At 29.4% G+C, this 15,267-nt stretch overlaps 2 protein-coding genes across 2 annotated transcripts; both read left to right on the top strand.

Annotated features, from left to right (window-relative positions):
• Positions 1-331: 331 nt before the first annotated feature.
• LOC135142996 (coleoptericin-like) lies at positions 332-640 on the top strand. Its single transcript, XM_064074819.1, has one exon. It carries the CDS (start codon positions 332-334, stop codon positions 638-640), a length of 309 nt encoding a protein of 102 aa, XP_063930889.1.
• Positions 641-8,996: 8,356 nt separating this feature from the next.
• On the top strand, positions 8,997-9,305 carry LOC135142995 (coleoptericin-like). The gene has a single exon (XM_064074818.1). It carries the CDS (start codon positions 8,997-8,999, stop codon positions 9,303-9,305), a length of 309 nt encoding a protein of 102 aa, XP_063930888.1.
• The last annotated feature ends 5,962 nt before the right edge of the window (positions 9,306-15,267 follow it).

Genomic DNA, 15,267 nt, shown 5'->3' with positions numbered 1-15,267 from the left:
TTCACTACTACTAAAATATAATTTAGTGGAATCTAGTGCAATACATTACAAGAACGTTGATAATTCAAATATGTACTTATTTATGCAAAATTTTAGAAGACTCAGACGTTTCCGCAATGTTAAAAATATCTGAAAGTCCAGTTACTAAAATAAATACGTAATCTTTTTAATAGCTATTGTTAAACAAATCGTGATAAGAATTCCCACTGCACAGCACGCTTGGTTATCCCCGAGAACAACACTCGCGCTACAAAATATAAATACGAATAATTCCTCTCAACTTCAATCAGTTCATTTCTAAGACTGAAAACTGAAGAACGAAAACCCAAAAATGAAAACTACTGCAATTTTTTTCGTCGTCGCGGCTCTTGTTGCCGTGTCATCGTCCATTCCCGTTGAACACTATGAAGTTTATCCCGAACAAGCCTACGAAATCTACTCTCCGGTCGAAATCCAGCGGTTCAGACGCTCTCCCGACGATGGCGAATGGGTTTTCAAACCCAACGTTGGTAGAGACGCCAAAGGAAACACCGGAGCCAACATTGAACTCGAACGCAAGGGCGAAGACCACGACTTCCGCGCCACGTATTCGAACATGGGACCAGAAACGTGGAGCGTGGGAGGAACCTTCAGATGGTAACTGAATTACTGGAGAAGAAAAATTTCTGCGGTGTATATATTTAGTAATTTATATTTTTAATTTATATATGTATGTAATTGGGAAAATAAAAAAAAAAAGAAAAATACGAGGAAAATTTTTGTTAAAAAAGGGTTACAAATCCTAAAATAATTTCTTGTTGAATAAGGATAGCATAAGAGGTGGGAAAATTGTGAGAAAGTGACAAATTTAAACTACACTCAAAGCCCAAAAAGAATCTGGAATTACATCCAGATTTTTATTTTCATTTTGTTTTGTCTGTTGACATTGTCAAATGTCAAATTACGAAGCGACTGACTCGAGGGCCTTGAAATTGTGAATTAAAAATTCTCCATTCATCTGCAAAAAAATATTACGTAATTTTAAAATTGTGTTGGGTAGATTCCCTTGAAATGTAGTGACTTTAAGAAGTGTTTAATAATATTTTGTATATAATCGTTTTTGTATTTTCCAACACTAGAAAACGATTATTTTTTCATTAAAGTATGATAAGTAATAATTTAGAACTTACAAACGCTGATTAAAGATTTTCGAAAATCTCTCTCAAAAAAAATTCAGTCTTTAGTCTTCGATTACGTCTTGAGATGAAACATGTTCGTGTTTCAGTAATAATTTTTTAACTTTTCTTTCTCAGGAAACTGTTGAAAAATAAGATCATTTTTCAAGTCTCTAACTGCATATTTTCCCAATATTTCATAATTTGAGTTTGCAGTTTTTTTTCAGTTTGTCAATTCTTCAATTTCTCCATTTTTCGAAGTTTGAGACGTTTTCTTAATTTATGATTTCTCAATTTTCTGATATTTTAATTTTACAAGTTTCAAGTTTTCTGTTCTTCAATTTTTTGTTTTTTCAATTTATGATGTGTCTAAATTTTCGATTAATTGATTTTCTGATTATCCGACTTTTGGATTTCCCGATTTTTCGATTTTTCCATTTCCCAGGTTCTCAATGTTTCAGTTTTGGAATTTTTCAATATTTCTACTTTTTGATTTTTATTTTTTACTTTTTCGATTTTTCACAATTTTTCATTAATTTAAATATAAGTTCTTGAAATTTTCAATTTTTCGATTTCTCAATTTTATATTTTTCCGATTTTTTAAATTTTAGATTATTCAGTTTTTTGATCAGTATCAATCACTACTTTAGTGGTGTTAATTATAACTTACATATACGGTTTTACATTAAAATTTTTACCTCGAAGATAATTTTTAGTCTCGATTTTTCGAATTGCAGTTTTTCATTTTTCGATATTTTTTCATTTTTTAAATTTTTGATTTGTCGATTTTTTTTTTAATTTTCCATGTTGGTAAAATCTTACATTTTTCGTTTTTTCAATTTTTTGATGTTATGATTTTTTGATTTTCCATTTCTTGACGTCTCGAATTTCGATTTTTTAAATTTTGCGAATTTTAGATATTAGATTTCCCAATTTTTTAAGTTTTCAATTCCCCAATTTTTCAACATTTCAATGTTGGTAACTTTGCAATTTTCGAATTTTTAAATTTTAAATTTTTCACTTTTTTGATGTGTCGATTTCTCAATCTTTTCATTTTTCGAATTTTCGCTTTCAGATTTTTCTGGTTTTCATTTCTTTCATTCTATTTTTTTTTTCGATTTTTTAATTTTTGGTGTTTTTTGATGCTTCGACTTCTCGGTTTTAGATTTTTTGATTTTTCAATTTCTTGATTTTTCTGGTTTTTGTCTTCTCGACTTGTTGGTTTCTAGATCTTTTGATGTTTGATTTCTCAATGTTCGAGTTTTTTAGTTTTCTGATGTTTCAATTTTTTCGATTTTTCCGTTTTTCGACTTTTCGGGTTTTCAATTTTTCGATTTTCCAACTTTTCAGTGTTGCGATTTTTCAGTTTTTTGATTTGCTAATTTTTCGTAATTTCAGTTTTGGAATTTTTCAATTTCTCGATTTTTTTGTATTTTGATTCCTCAGTTTACCAGTTTTTCAATTTTTTTAAATTTTGAATTTGCAGTTCCTCGATTTCTTTTTTAAATTTTAGATTTTTCAATTTTTCATTTTTCGATTTCTTGACTTTTCAATTTTTCTAGATATTCTTCAGTTTTCCGTTAATGTAATTTTTCAATTTTTAAATTTTGATTTTTCAATATTTTTTTTAATTTTTCGATTTTTTTAAATTTTACATTTTTCGTCTGTTCAAATTTCTTGACACTTCGGTTTTTCGATTTTTAAAATTTTTCGACTTTTCGGTGTTTCGATTTTTCAGTTTTTTGATTTGCTAATTTTTCGTAATTTCAGTTTTGGAATTTTTCAATTTCTCGATTTTTTTGTTTTTTGATTCCTCAGTTTACCAGTTCTTCAATTTTTTTAAATTTTGAATTTGCAGTTGCTCGATTTCTTCTTTAAATTTTAGATTTTTCAATTTTTCATTTTTCGATTTCTTGACTTTTCAATTTTTCTACATATTCTTCAGTTTTCCGTTATTGTAATTTTTCAATTTTTAAATTTTGATTTTTCAATATTTTTTTCAATTTTCCGATTTTTTTAAATTTTACATTTTTCGTCTGTTCAAATTTCTTGACACCTCGGGTTTTCGATTTTTTTAATTTTTCAACTTTTCGGTTGTTAGATGTCTCGATTTTTTAGGTTTTAATTTCCTAATTTTTCAACATTTCAATTTTTCAATTTTTTTTAGCTTCGTGTGCTGGATTGTCAATTTTTCGAGTTTTCGGTTTTCGATTTCTCGGTTTTTCAATTCTTCGATTATTAAAAATTTTTCATTTCTCAATTTCTCGACTTATTGATATTTCGATTTTTCAGTTATTCCTTTTTCCAAAAAGCATTTTCCCCTTTGTTATTTAGTATTATTTAGCCCACTAGTTTTGCAAGATATGTAGGCTTTTATTTTTTACTTTTTCGATTTTTCAAAATTTTTCCATTATTTAAGTATAAGTTCTTACAATTTTCAATTTTTCTATTTCTGATGTTTTAATTTCTTGATTTTTGTATTTTGTGACTAAGTTTTTTCATATTTAATTTTACGATAATCTAAATTTTGGATATGTATTCAATTTCTCAATGTTTCTATTTTTCAGTTTCGATTACTCGATATTTCGGTGTTTCGATTTTTTGCTTTCCAAATTTTTCGACATTTCAGTTTTGGAATTTTTCTATTTCATTTTTGCCCCCAATTGTACTCTTATATTTGGGAGACGACGTTAGAGCAGACAAATTGTGATTAGCGTCTTACCATTTGAACAAACAAAATTTGCCAAAATTGGTATAAAATATTTTAGCAAGCACTAGCTTTTTTAGTCTCGATTTTTCGAATTTTCAGTTTTTAATTTTTTGATATTCTGATGTTTCGATTTATCGATTTTTAATTTTTCTATTCTTCAATTTTTCGATATTTTAATTCTTCATTTTTTAAATTTTTGATTTGTCGATTTTTGTTTAATTTTCAGATTTTTTAAATTCTGCAACTTTTCGGTTATTAGATTTCACAATTTTTTAGGTTTTTAACTTCCCAATTTTTCAACATTTCAATTTTCAATGTTGGTAAAATCTTACACTTTTCGTTTTTTCAATTTTTCGATGTTATGATTTTTTGATGTTCCATTTCTTGATGTCTCAGATTTCGATTATTAAAATTTTGCGAATTTTAGTTCTTAGATTTCTCAATTTTTTAGTTTTTTAATTCCCCAATTTTTCAACATTTCAATGTTGGTAACTTCGCAATTTTCGAATTTTTAAATTTTAAATTTTTCGCTTTTTTGATGTGTCGATTTCTCAATCTTTCCATTTTCCGAGCTTTCGCTTTCAGATCTTTCGGTTTTTCATTTCTCTCATTTAAAACTTTTTTTTTCGATTTTTTACTTTTTGGTGTTTTTTAAGATTTTTTGATTTTTCAATTTCTTGATTTTTCGAGTTTTCAATTTTCCGATTTTTTGTCTTCTCGGCTTGTTGATTTCTCGATCTTTTGATGTTTGATTTTTCAATGTTCCAGTTTTTTAATTTTCCGACGTTTCAATTTTTCGTTTTCTCGGGTTTTCGATTTTTCCATTTTTCGAATTTTCGGGTTTTCAATTTTTCGATTTTCCAACTTTTCAATGTTTGGATTTTTCAGTTTTTTGATTTGCTAATTTTTCGTAATTTCAGTTTTGGAATTTTGCAATTTCTCGATTTCTCTGTTTGATTTTTTTAAATTTTGGATTTTTCAAGTTTTCATTTTTCGATTTCTTGACTTTTCAATTTTTCTGTTCTTCAGTTTTCCATTATTGTAATTTTTAAATTTTTAAATTTTGATTTTTCAATATTTTTTTAATTTTTCGATTTTTAAAATTTTGCGACTTTTCGGATATTAGATTTCTCAATTTTTTAGGTTTTTAACTTCGCAATTTTTCAACATTTCAATTTTCAATGTTGGTAAAATCTTACATTTTTCGTTTTTTCAATTTTTCGATGTTATGATTTTTTGATGTTCCATTTCTTGACGTCTCAGATTTTGATTATTAAAATTTTGCGAATTTTAGTTCTTAGATTTCTCAATTTTTTAGTTTTATAATTCCCCAATTTTTCAACAGTTCAATGTTGGTAACTTCGCAATTTTCGAATTTTTAAATTTTAAATTTTTCACTTTTTTAATGTGTCGATTTCTCAATCTTTCCGCTTTCCGAATTTTCTCTTTCAGATTTTTCGGTTTTTCATTTCTCTCATTTAAAATTGTTTTTTTTTTTCGATTTTTTACTTTTTGGTATTTTTTGATGCTTCGACTTCTCGGTTTAAGATTTTTTGATTTTTCAATTTCTTGATTTTTCGAGTTTTCAATTTTCCGATTTTTTGTCTTCTCGGCTTGTTGATTTCTAGATCTTTTGATGTTTGATTTCTCAATGTTCCAGTTTTTAATTTTCCGACGTTTCAATTTTTCGTTTTCTCGGTTTTTCTATTTTTCCATTTTTCGAATTTTCGGGTTTTCAATTTTTCGATTTTCCAACTTTTCGATGTTTGGATTTTTCAGTTTTTTGATTTGCTAATTTTTCGTAATTTCACTTTTGGAATTTTTCAATTTCTCGATTTTTCTGTTTGATTTTTTAAATTTTAGATTTTTCAATTTTTCATTTTTTGATTTCTTGACTTTTCAATTTTTCTATTCTTCAGTTTTCCATTATTGTAATTTTTAAATTTTTAAATTTTGATTTTTCAATATTTTTTTTAATTTTTCGATTTTTAAAATTTTGCGAGTTTTCGGATATTAGATTTCTCAATTTTTTAGGTTTTTAACTTGCCAATTTTTCAACATTTCAATTTTCAATGTTGGTAAAATTTAATTTTTCGTTTTTTCAATTTTTCGATGTTATGATTTTTTGATGTTCCATTTCTTGACGTCTCAGATTTCGATTATTAAAATTTTGCGAATTTTAGTTCTTAGATTTCTTAATTTTTTAGTTTTTTAATTCCCCAATTTTTCAACATTTCAATGTTGTTAATTTCGCAATTTTCGAATTTTTAAATTTTAAATTTTTCACTTTTTTAATGTGTCGATTTCTCAATCTTTCCGGTTTCCGAATTTTCGCTTTCAGATTTTTCGGTTTTTCATTTCTTTCATTTAAAATTGTTTTTTTTTTTCGATTTTTTACTTTTTGGTGTTTTTTGATGCTTCGACTTCTCGGTTTAAGATTTTTTGATTTTTTAATTTCTTGATTTTTCGAGTTTTCAATTTTCCGATTTTTTTTCTCTCGGCTTGTTGATTTCTCGATCTTTTGATGTTTGATTTCTCAATGTTCCAGTTTTTAATTTTCCGACGTTTCAATTTTTCGTTTTCTCGGGTTTTCGATTTTTCCATTTTTCGAATTTTCGGGTTTTCAATTTTTCGATTTTCCAACTTTTCGGTGTTTCGATTTTTCAGTGTTTTGGTTTGCTAATTTTTCGTAATTTCAGTTTTGGAATTTTTCAATTTCTCGATTTTTCTGTTTGTTTTTTAAATTTTAGATTTTTCAATTTTTCATTTTTCGATTTCTTGACTTTTCAATTTTTCTATTCTTCAGTTTTCCATTATTGTAATTTTTAAATTTTTAAATTTTGATTTTTCAATATTTTTTTTAATTTTTCGATTTTTAAAATTTTGCGACTTTTCGGATATTAGATTTCTCAATTTTTTAGGTTTTTAACTTGCCAATTTTTCAACATTTCAATTTTCAATGTTGGTAAAATCTTACATTTTTCGTTTTTTCAGTTTTTCGAAGTTATGATTTTTTGATGTTCCATTTCTTGACGTCTCAGATTTCGATTATTAAAATTTTGCGAATTTTAGTTCTTAGATTTCTCAATTTTTTAGTTTTTTAATTCCCCAATTTTTCAACATTTCAATGTTGGTAACTTCGCAATTTTCGAATTTTTAAATTTTAAATTTTTCACTTTTTTAATGTGTCGATTTCTCAATCTTTCCGGTTTCCGAATTTTCGCTTTCAGATTTTCCGTTTTTCATTTCTCTCATTTAAAATTGTTTTTTTTTCGATTTTTTACTTTTTGGTGTTTTTTGATGCTTCGACTTCTCGGTTTAAGATTTTTTGATTTTTCAATTTCTTGATTTTTCGAGTTTTCAATTTTCCGATTTTTTTTCTCTCGGCTTGTTGATTTCTCGATCTTTTGATGTTTGATTTCTCAATGTTCCAGTTTTTTAATTTTCCGATGTTTCAATTTTTCGTTTTCTCGGTTTTTCGAATTTTCGGGTTTTCAATTTTTCGATTTTCCAACTTTTCGCTGTTTCGATTTTTCAGTTTTTTGATTTGCTAATTTTTCGTAATTTCAGTTTTGGAATTTTTCAATTTCTCGATTTTTCTGTTTGATTTTTTAAATTTTAGATTTTTCAATTTTTCATTTTTCGATTTCTTGACTTTTCAATGTTTTTATTCTTTAGTTTTCCGTTATTGTAATTTTTCAATTTTTAAATTTTGATTTTTTAATATTTCTTTTAATTTTTCGATTTTTTAAATTTTTCGACTTTTCGGTTGTTAGATGTCTCGATTTTTTAGGTTTTAATTTCCTAATTTTTCAGCATTTCAATTTTTTTTTCTTCTTGTGCTGGATTGTTTCTTCGATTATTAAAAAAATTTTATTTCTCAATTTCTCGGCTTATTGACACTTCGATTTTTCAGTTATTCCTTTTTCCAAAAATCATTTTCCCCTTAGTTATTTAGTATTATTTAGCCCACTAGTTTTTCAAGAAATGTTGGCTTTTATTTTTTACTTTTTCGATTTTTCAAAATTTTTCAATTATTTAAGTATAAGTTCTTAAAATTTTTAATTTTTCGATTTTTGATGTTTTAATTTCTTGATTTTTGAATTTTGTGACTAAGTTTTTAATTTTGGATATGTATTCAATTTCTCAATGTTTCTATTTTTCAGTTTCGATTACTCGATATCTCGGTGTTTCGATTTTTTCGACATTTCATTTTTGGAATTTTTCCATTTCATTTTTGCACCCAATTGTACTGTAACATTTGGGGGACGACGTTATTCCATTATTGGTGAGGAGACAAATTGTGATTAGCGTCTTATCATTTGAACATACAAAATTTGTCAAAATTGGTATAAAATATTTTAGCAGGTACTAGCCCCGCCCACCAGCCCTCTCTTTTCTTAGAGGGTATCTCATTTGCCAAAATCAGTCTTAAACTCAAACCCAACAAAAGAGAGGGTGGGTGGGTGGGCCTAGTAATTTCTAAGTTAAAACTGATTTTGGCAAATGACATACACTCTAAGAAAAGAGTGTATGCCATTTGCTAATAAAAATTCGGACAGACGGCAGACAGAAAGATAGTCAGTCGGGGGTTCTAGTACAGGTCAATAACCTCTTGGCAGTAAATATTGGAGGTTTTAGAACAAGTCAAACGAAGTCAAACTGTCATAGAACCCCCACTACATAACTAACTCCGTTTTCTATCAATCTGTTTGATTAAAAAATCTCTAGCACTCACACACATGGAAATTCCGGTTAAAAATTAGTTTTTTCTTTGTACACTCGAAAATCGTCTCCTATTTTCACTACTACTAAAATGTAATTTAGTGGAATCTAGTGCAATACATTACAAGAACGTTGATAATTCAAATATGTACTTATTTATGCAAAATTTTAGAAGACTCAGAAGTTTCCGCAATGTTAAAAATATCTGAAAGTCCAGTTACTAAAATAAATACGTAATCTTTTTAATAGCTATTGTTAAACAAATCGTGATAAGAATTCCCACTGCACAGCACGCTTGGTTATCCCCGAGAACAACACTCGCGCTACAAAATATAAATACGAATAATTCCTCTCAACTTCAATCAGTTCATTTCTAACACTGAAAACTGAAGAACGAAAGCCCAAAAATGAAAACTACTGCAATTTTTTTCGTCGTCGCGGCTCTTGTAGCCGTGTCATCGTCCATTCCCGTTGAACACTACGAAGTTTATCCCGAACAAGCCTACGAAATTTACTCTCCGGTCGAAATCCAACGGTTCAGACGCTCTCCCGACGATGGCGAATGGGTTTTCAAACCCAACGTTGGTAGAGACGCCAAAGGAAACACCGGAGCCAACATCGAACTCGAACGCAAGGGAGAAGACCACGACTTCCGCGCCACTTATTCGAACATGGGACCAGAAACGTGGAGCGTTGGAGGAACCTTCAGGTGGTAACTGAATTACTGGAGAAGAAAATTTTCGGCGGTGTACATATTTAGTAATTTATATTTTTAATTTATATATGTAATTGGGAAAATAAAAAAAATAAAAATGCAAGGAAAATTTTTGTTAAAAAAGGGTTACAAATCCTAAAATAATTTCTTGTAGAATAAGGATAGCATAAGAGGTGGGAAAATTGTGACAAATTTAAACTACATTCAAAGCCCAAAAAGAATCTAGAATTACATCCTGATTTTTATTTTCATTTTTGTTTTGTCTGTTGACATTGTCAAATGTTAAATTACGAAGCGACTGACTCGAGGGCCTTGAAATTGTGAATTAAAAATTCTCCATTCATCTGCAAAAAAATATTACGTCATTTTAAAATTGTGTTGGGTAGATTCCCTTGAAATGTAGTGACTTTAAGAAGTGTTTAATAATATTTTGTATATAATCGTTTTTGTATTTTCCAACACTAGAAAACGATTATTTTTTCATTAAAGTATGATAAGTAATAATTTAGAACTTACAAACGCTGATTAAAGATTTTCGAAAATCTCTCTCAAAAAAAATTCAGTCTTTAGTCTTCGATTACGTCTTGAGATGAAACATGTTCGTGTTTCAGTAATAATTTTTTAACTTTTCTTTCTCAGGAAACTGTTGAAAAATAAGATCATTTTTCAAGTCTCTAACTGCATATTTTCCCAATATTTCATAATTTGAGTTTGCAGTTTTTTTTCAGTTTGTCAATTCTTCAATTTCTCCATTTTTCGAAGTTTGAGACGTTTTCTTAATTTATGATTTCTCAATTTTCTGATATTTTAATTTTACAAGTTTCAAGTTTTCTGTTCTTCAATTTTTTGTTTTTTCAATTTATGATGTGTCTAAATTTTCGATTAATTGATTTTCTGATTATCCGACTTTTGGATTTCCCGATTTTTCGATTTTTCCATTTCCCAGGTTCTCAATGTTTCAGTTTTGGAATTTTTCAATATTTCTACTTTTTGATTTTTATTTTTTACTTTTTCGATTTTTCACAATTTTTCATTAATTTAAATATAAGTTCTTGAAATTTTCAATTTTTCGATTTCTCAATTTTATATTTTTCCGATTTTTTAAATTTTAGATTATTCAGTTTTTTGATCAGTATCAATCACTACTTTAGTGGTGTTAATTATAACTTACATATACGGTTTTACATTAAAATTTTTACCTCGAAGATAATTTTTAGTCTCGATTTTTCGAATTGCAGTTTTTCATTTTTCGATATTTTTTCATTTTTTAAATTTTTGATTTGTCGATTTTTTTTTTAATTTTCCATGTTGGTAAAATCTTACATTTTTCGTTTTTTCAATTTTTCGATGTTATGATTTTTTGATTTTCCATTTCTTGACGTCTCGAATTTCGATTTTTTAAATTTTGCGAATTTTAGATATTAGATTTCCCAATTTTTTAAGTTTTCAATTCCCCAATTTTTCAACATTTCAATGTTGGTAACTTTGCAATTTTCGAATTTTTAAATTTTAAATTTTTCGCTTTTTTGATGTGTCGATTTCTCAATCTTTTCATTTTTCGAATTTTCGCTTTCAGATTTTTCTGGTTTTCATTTCTTTCATTCAATTTTTTTTTTCGATTTTTTAATTTTTGGTGTTTTTTGATGCTTCGACTTCTCGGTTTTAGATTTTTTGATTTTTCAATTTCTTGATTTTTCGAGTTTTTGTCTTCTCGACTTGTTGGTTTCTAGATCTTTTGATGTTTGATTTCTCAATGTTCGAGTTTTTTAGTTTTCTGATGTTTCAATTTTTTCGATTTTTCCGTTTTTCGACTTTTCGGGTTTTCAGTTTTTCGATTTTCCAACTTTTCAGTGTTGCGATTTTTCAGTTTTTTGAATTGCTAATTTTTCGTAATTTCAGTTTTGGAATTTTTCAATTTCTCGATTTTTTTGTTTTTTGATTCCTCAGTTTACCAGTTCTTCAATTTTTTTAAATTTTGAATTTGCAGTTGCTCGATTTCTTTTTTAAATTTTAGATTTTTCAATTTTTCATTTTTCGATTTCTTGACTTTTCAATTTTTCTACATATTCTTCAGTTTTCCGTTATTGTAATTTTTCAATTTTTAAATTTTGATTTTTCAGTATTTTTTTCAATTTTTCGATTTTTTTTAAATTTTACATTTTTCGTCTGTTCAAATTTCCTGTCACCTCGGCTTTTCGATTTTTAAAATTTTTCGACTTTTCGGTTGTTAGATGTCTCGATTTTTTAGGTTTTAATTTCCCAATTTTTCAACATTTCAATTTTTCAATTTTTTTTAGCTTCGTGTGCTGGATTGTCAATTTTTCGAGTTTTCGGATTTCGATTTCTCGGTTTTTCAATTCTTCGATTATTAAAAATTTTTTATTTCTCAATTTCTCGACTTATTGATATTTCGATTTTTCAGTTATTCCTTTTTCCAAAAAACATTTTCCCCTTAGTTATTTAGTATTATCTAGCCCACTAGTTTTGCAAGATATGTAGGCTTTTATTTTTTTACTTTTTCGATTTTTCAAAATTTTTCAATTATTTAAGTATAAGTTCTTACAATTTTCAATTTTTCGATTTTTGACGTTTTAATTTCTTGATTTTTGTATTTTGTGACTAAGTTTTTCCATATTTAAATTTTTCGATCTTCTAAATTTTGGATATGTATTCAATTTCTCAATGTTTCTATTTTTCAGTTTCCATTACTCGATATCTCGGTGTTTCGATTTTTTGCTTTTAAAATTTTTCGACATTTCAGTTTTGGAATTTTTCCATTTCATTTTTGCCCCCAATTGTACTCTTATATTTGGGGGACGACGTTCGAACAGACAAATTGTGATTAGCGTCTTACCATTTGAACAAACAAAATTTGCCAAAATTGGTATAAAATATTTTAGCAGGTACTAGCCCCGCCCACCCGCCTTCTCTTTTCTTAGAGGGTATCTCATTTGCCAAAATCAGTCTTAAACTCAAACCCAACAAAAGAGAGGGTGGGTGGGCGGGGCTAGTATTTGCTAAGATAAAACTGATTTTGGCAAATGACATTACCTCTAAGAAAAGAGAGGGTGGGTGGGTGGGGCCAGTAGCTAATAAAAATCCAGACAGACGGCAGACATACAGATAGTCGGTCGGGGGTCCTAGTACAGGTCAATAACCTCTTGACAGAAAGTATTGGAGGTTCTAGAACAGGTCAAACGAGGTCAAACTGTCATAGAACCCCCACTACATAACTACTCCGTTTTCTATCAATCTGTTTGATTAAAAAATCTCTAGCACTCACACACATGGAAATTCCGGTTAAAAATTAGTTTTTTCTTTGTACACTCAAAAATCTCCTATTTTCACACTACTAAAATATAATTTAGTGGAATCTAGTGCAATATAGTACAAGAACGTTCATAATTCAAATATGTACTTAATTATGCAAAATGTTAGAAGACTAATTAGACGTTTCCGCCATGCTAAAAGTATCTGAAAGTCCAGTTACTACAATAAATACGTAATCTTTTTAATTCCTATTGTTGAACAAATAGTGTTAAGAATTCCCAATGCACAGCACGCTTGGTTATCCCCCAGAACAACACTTATGGAAGAATTATGGAAGAAGATTTTCGGAAGTGTACATATTTAATAATTTATATTTTTAACTTATGTAATTGGGAGAATAAAAAATTAAAAATGTAAGGAAAATTTTTATTCAGAAATCAAAAATTGTTAAAAATCGAAAAATTGAAAAACTGAAAAATCAGGACTGTGTTACTTTACGCTTGGGAAGTAAAATTTCTATATTCAAATTTAGAGCTGCCTCCGGCTCCTCCAACGTTGGCCCTAAAAATCCAACGGCCACCATCCGGAGAACGTCTGAATCGCAGAATTCTTGGTAGAAAATCCATTTCATTGATTTGTTCCGGACAAAATTGGTAATTTTCAGCCGGAAAGGAGATTGCGTTAGTTGCAACGGCTACAAAATCCTAACAAAAGGATCGCCTGAAAAACTGAAAAAAAAATCCGGAAACGAGGTAAGATTCCGTTCCTTGAAAATGTACGTCGTAAAACCCTTCATAATCTGTATATTAATACCGATCGTGCCTCCAAAGTTCACCTGTTATTTGTTTACAGTAGATATTAACCCAACGGGATCCAGTACACGCCGTTTCTTTTTTCGATACATCGCTAGACAGATATTAAAATCCGTCCCCGTGGGAATGCAATATTACGCCACTTTCTCTGTTTACGAGTCGAAAGCCCATATTGCTCGATACAAGTTCATCGAAGCGAGACCTTTGCGGCAGAATTAAGTAAATATCTCCCTTATTAAAAGCCCCTTATTATTCAAAATGTGCCACTCGTAAAACATTAACCCCCGAAAAGCATGAACCATCTCGGCCGTCCGACAATGCCATTTCGAACTTTTCCTCTTCCGTCCACTCACAACAAGCGGCAATAAAGCAGGCCCGTACTTGAATAAAATATGCCGACGTCGTCCCTGGAGGCGCCTACGCTCCCTCGCCGCCACCGTGATTTTAATTACCGCCAGCTTTCTTCTTATTCGCATTGATTGTCGTGAAGCAATTTCCTAGCTCGGCACGTGTCGAACAATAATTACTAACCTCCAATTTCCATAATAACGCGCTTTTATGGAGCCTAAATTGAGTAAGAATCGATCGCGCATCGAAATTATTTATCAGTGGCTCAAATATTTGCGATAATTAGGAAAAAAGCACAAAAGCTCGACTCCTGGCATTGACAAGCAATTTTCCTGTATTAAATCTGGCGAAAGCTCGCACACAATCGGAGCTTTTTTTGAGGAATCGATGTAATTCCGCTGAAATACGCGGACGTGACATCGTGCAAAAATTCAAATGTGGCAAAGCAAACGTGGCCGTATTGATGGCGGTTTTTATTATTTATTTCGGGGAGGCGGCGTTATTAGAAAAAACGGCGGTTTCGGGATTATGTCGTAAAAAACGAGGACCGCTCCAGGTTTTTTTAATATTGCGAAGAATTTACATTAATAAGTTAATAAGGGCTCGACTGTTGTCTTTATTGCTCTTTTCGGAGAAAGATGAATTCTTGTGGCTGCTGTTCGCAGCACTTAATAATAACAGAAATTTTCTCGGTTTTATTTGAAGCGGAATTGTTGGAAATAGTTGAAATTTTTTTTGTTCCGCTTTCGGGAAAATGGCTGGAGGAAGACAACGTCGTGTTGATGGATGTCTAATTTCCGTCTGATTTGAAAATAAGAAAAATAAGCCGTTTTTGTTTTAATATCAAGAAGAATTTACTTTAATTTATCAAGTTATTAAGTCCTGGCGCTGCTTGCTTTTATTGTGCTTTTTCCTGCGAAATATGCGTTCCTGCAGAGCAAACAATGGAGATTAAATCCACCTGTAATGTATCACGTGTTTAAAGCCAAGGTGTTTGGCTTTTGGCCAAGTATACGTTCCAAGCGCGTATCGGAATTTCATCGGGATTATTAAGCTCGTGTTTGGCGAATTTGCTCGATATTTACTTTGTTCGGATGGAATTACGGCTCGCGGTTAAATGTGTCTCGTACCGGCATCCATCACTCGATGAATATAATTTAATTTTTTAATAAACCGAACGCGTTTTCCCCAAAGTTAATAAAACTGCTGCCACCCGCAATAAAAACAAATAAACTTTAAGCGTTGATTAATTTTTCAAGGAAAAAAAAATTAAATTTGATTTCGTCAACAAAATTTAATTAAGAGGCAATCTATTACGATTAAAAAAACGCGTGGGAGAGCGGTGAATGTGTTGCGGTGTTTTCATGTTTCGATCAAATGGAATTTTCTATAGAGAATTAAATTTTTAATTACGGGCGAATAAGTTCATGCATTCACACATTTATTTTTATTAACAAAAATACAACAACAAAATTACCATCCGTTCGAGCTCGACGTTGCTCAACGTTGGGCTTGAAAACCCATTCCCCATCA

The sequence above is a fragment of the Zophobas morio genome, unplaced genomic scaffold (assembly GCF_036711695.1).
Source record: "Zophobas morio isolate AGI-343-1 ecotype UQ-CSIRO unplaced genomic scaffold, CSIRO_AGI_Zmor_V1 ptg000057l, whole genome shotgun sequence".
Taxonomy (NCBI): Eukaryota; Metazoa; Arthropoda; class Insecta; order Coleoptera; family Tenebrionidae; genus Zophobas; species Zophobas morio.
Note: the sequence above shows the minus strand (reverse complement) of the source record. Positions and strands in the feature narration are given on the sequence as shown.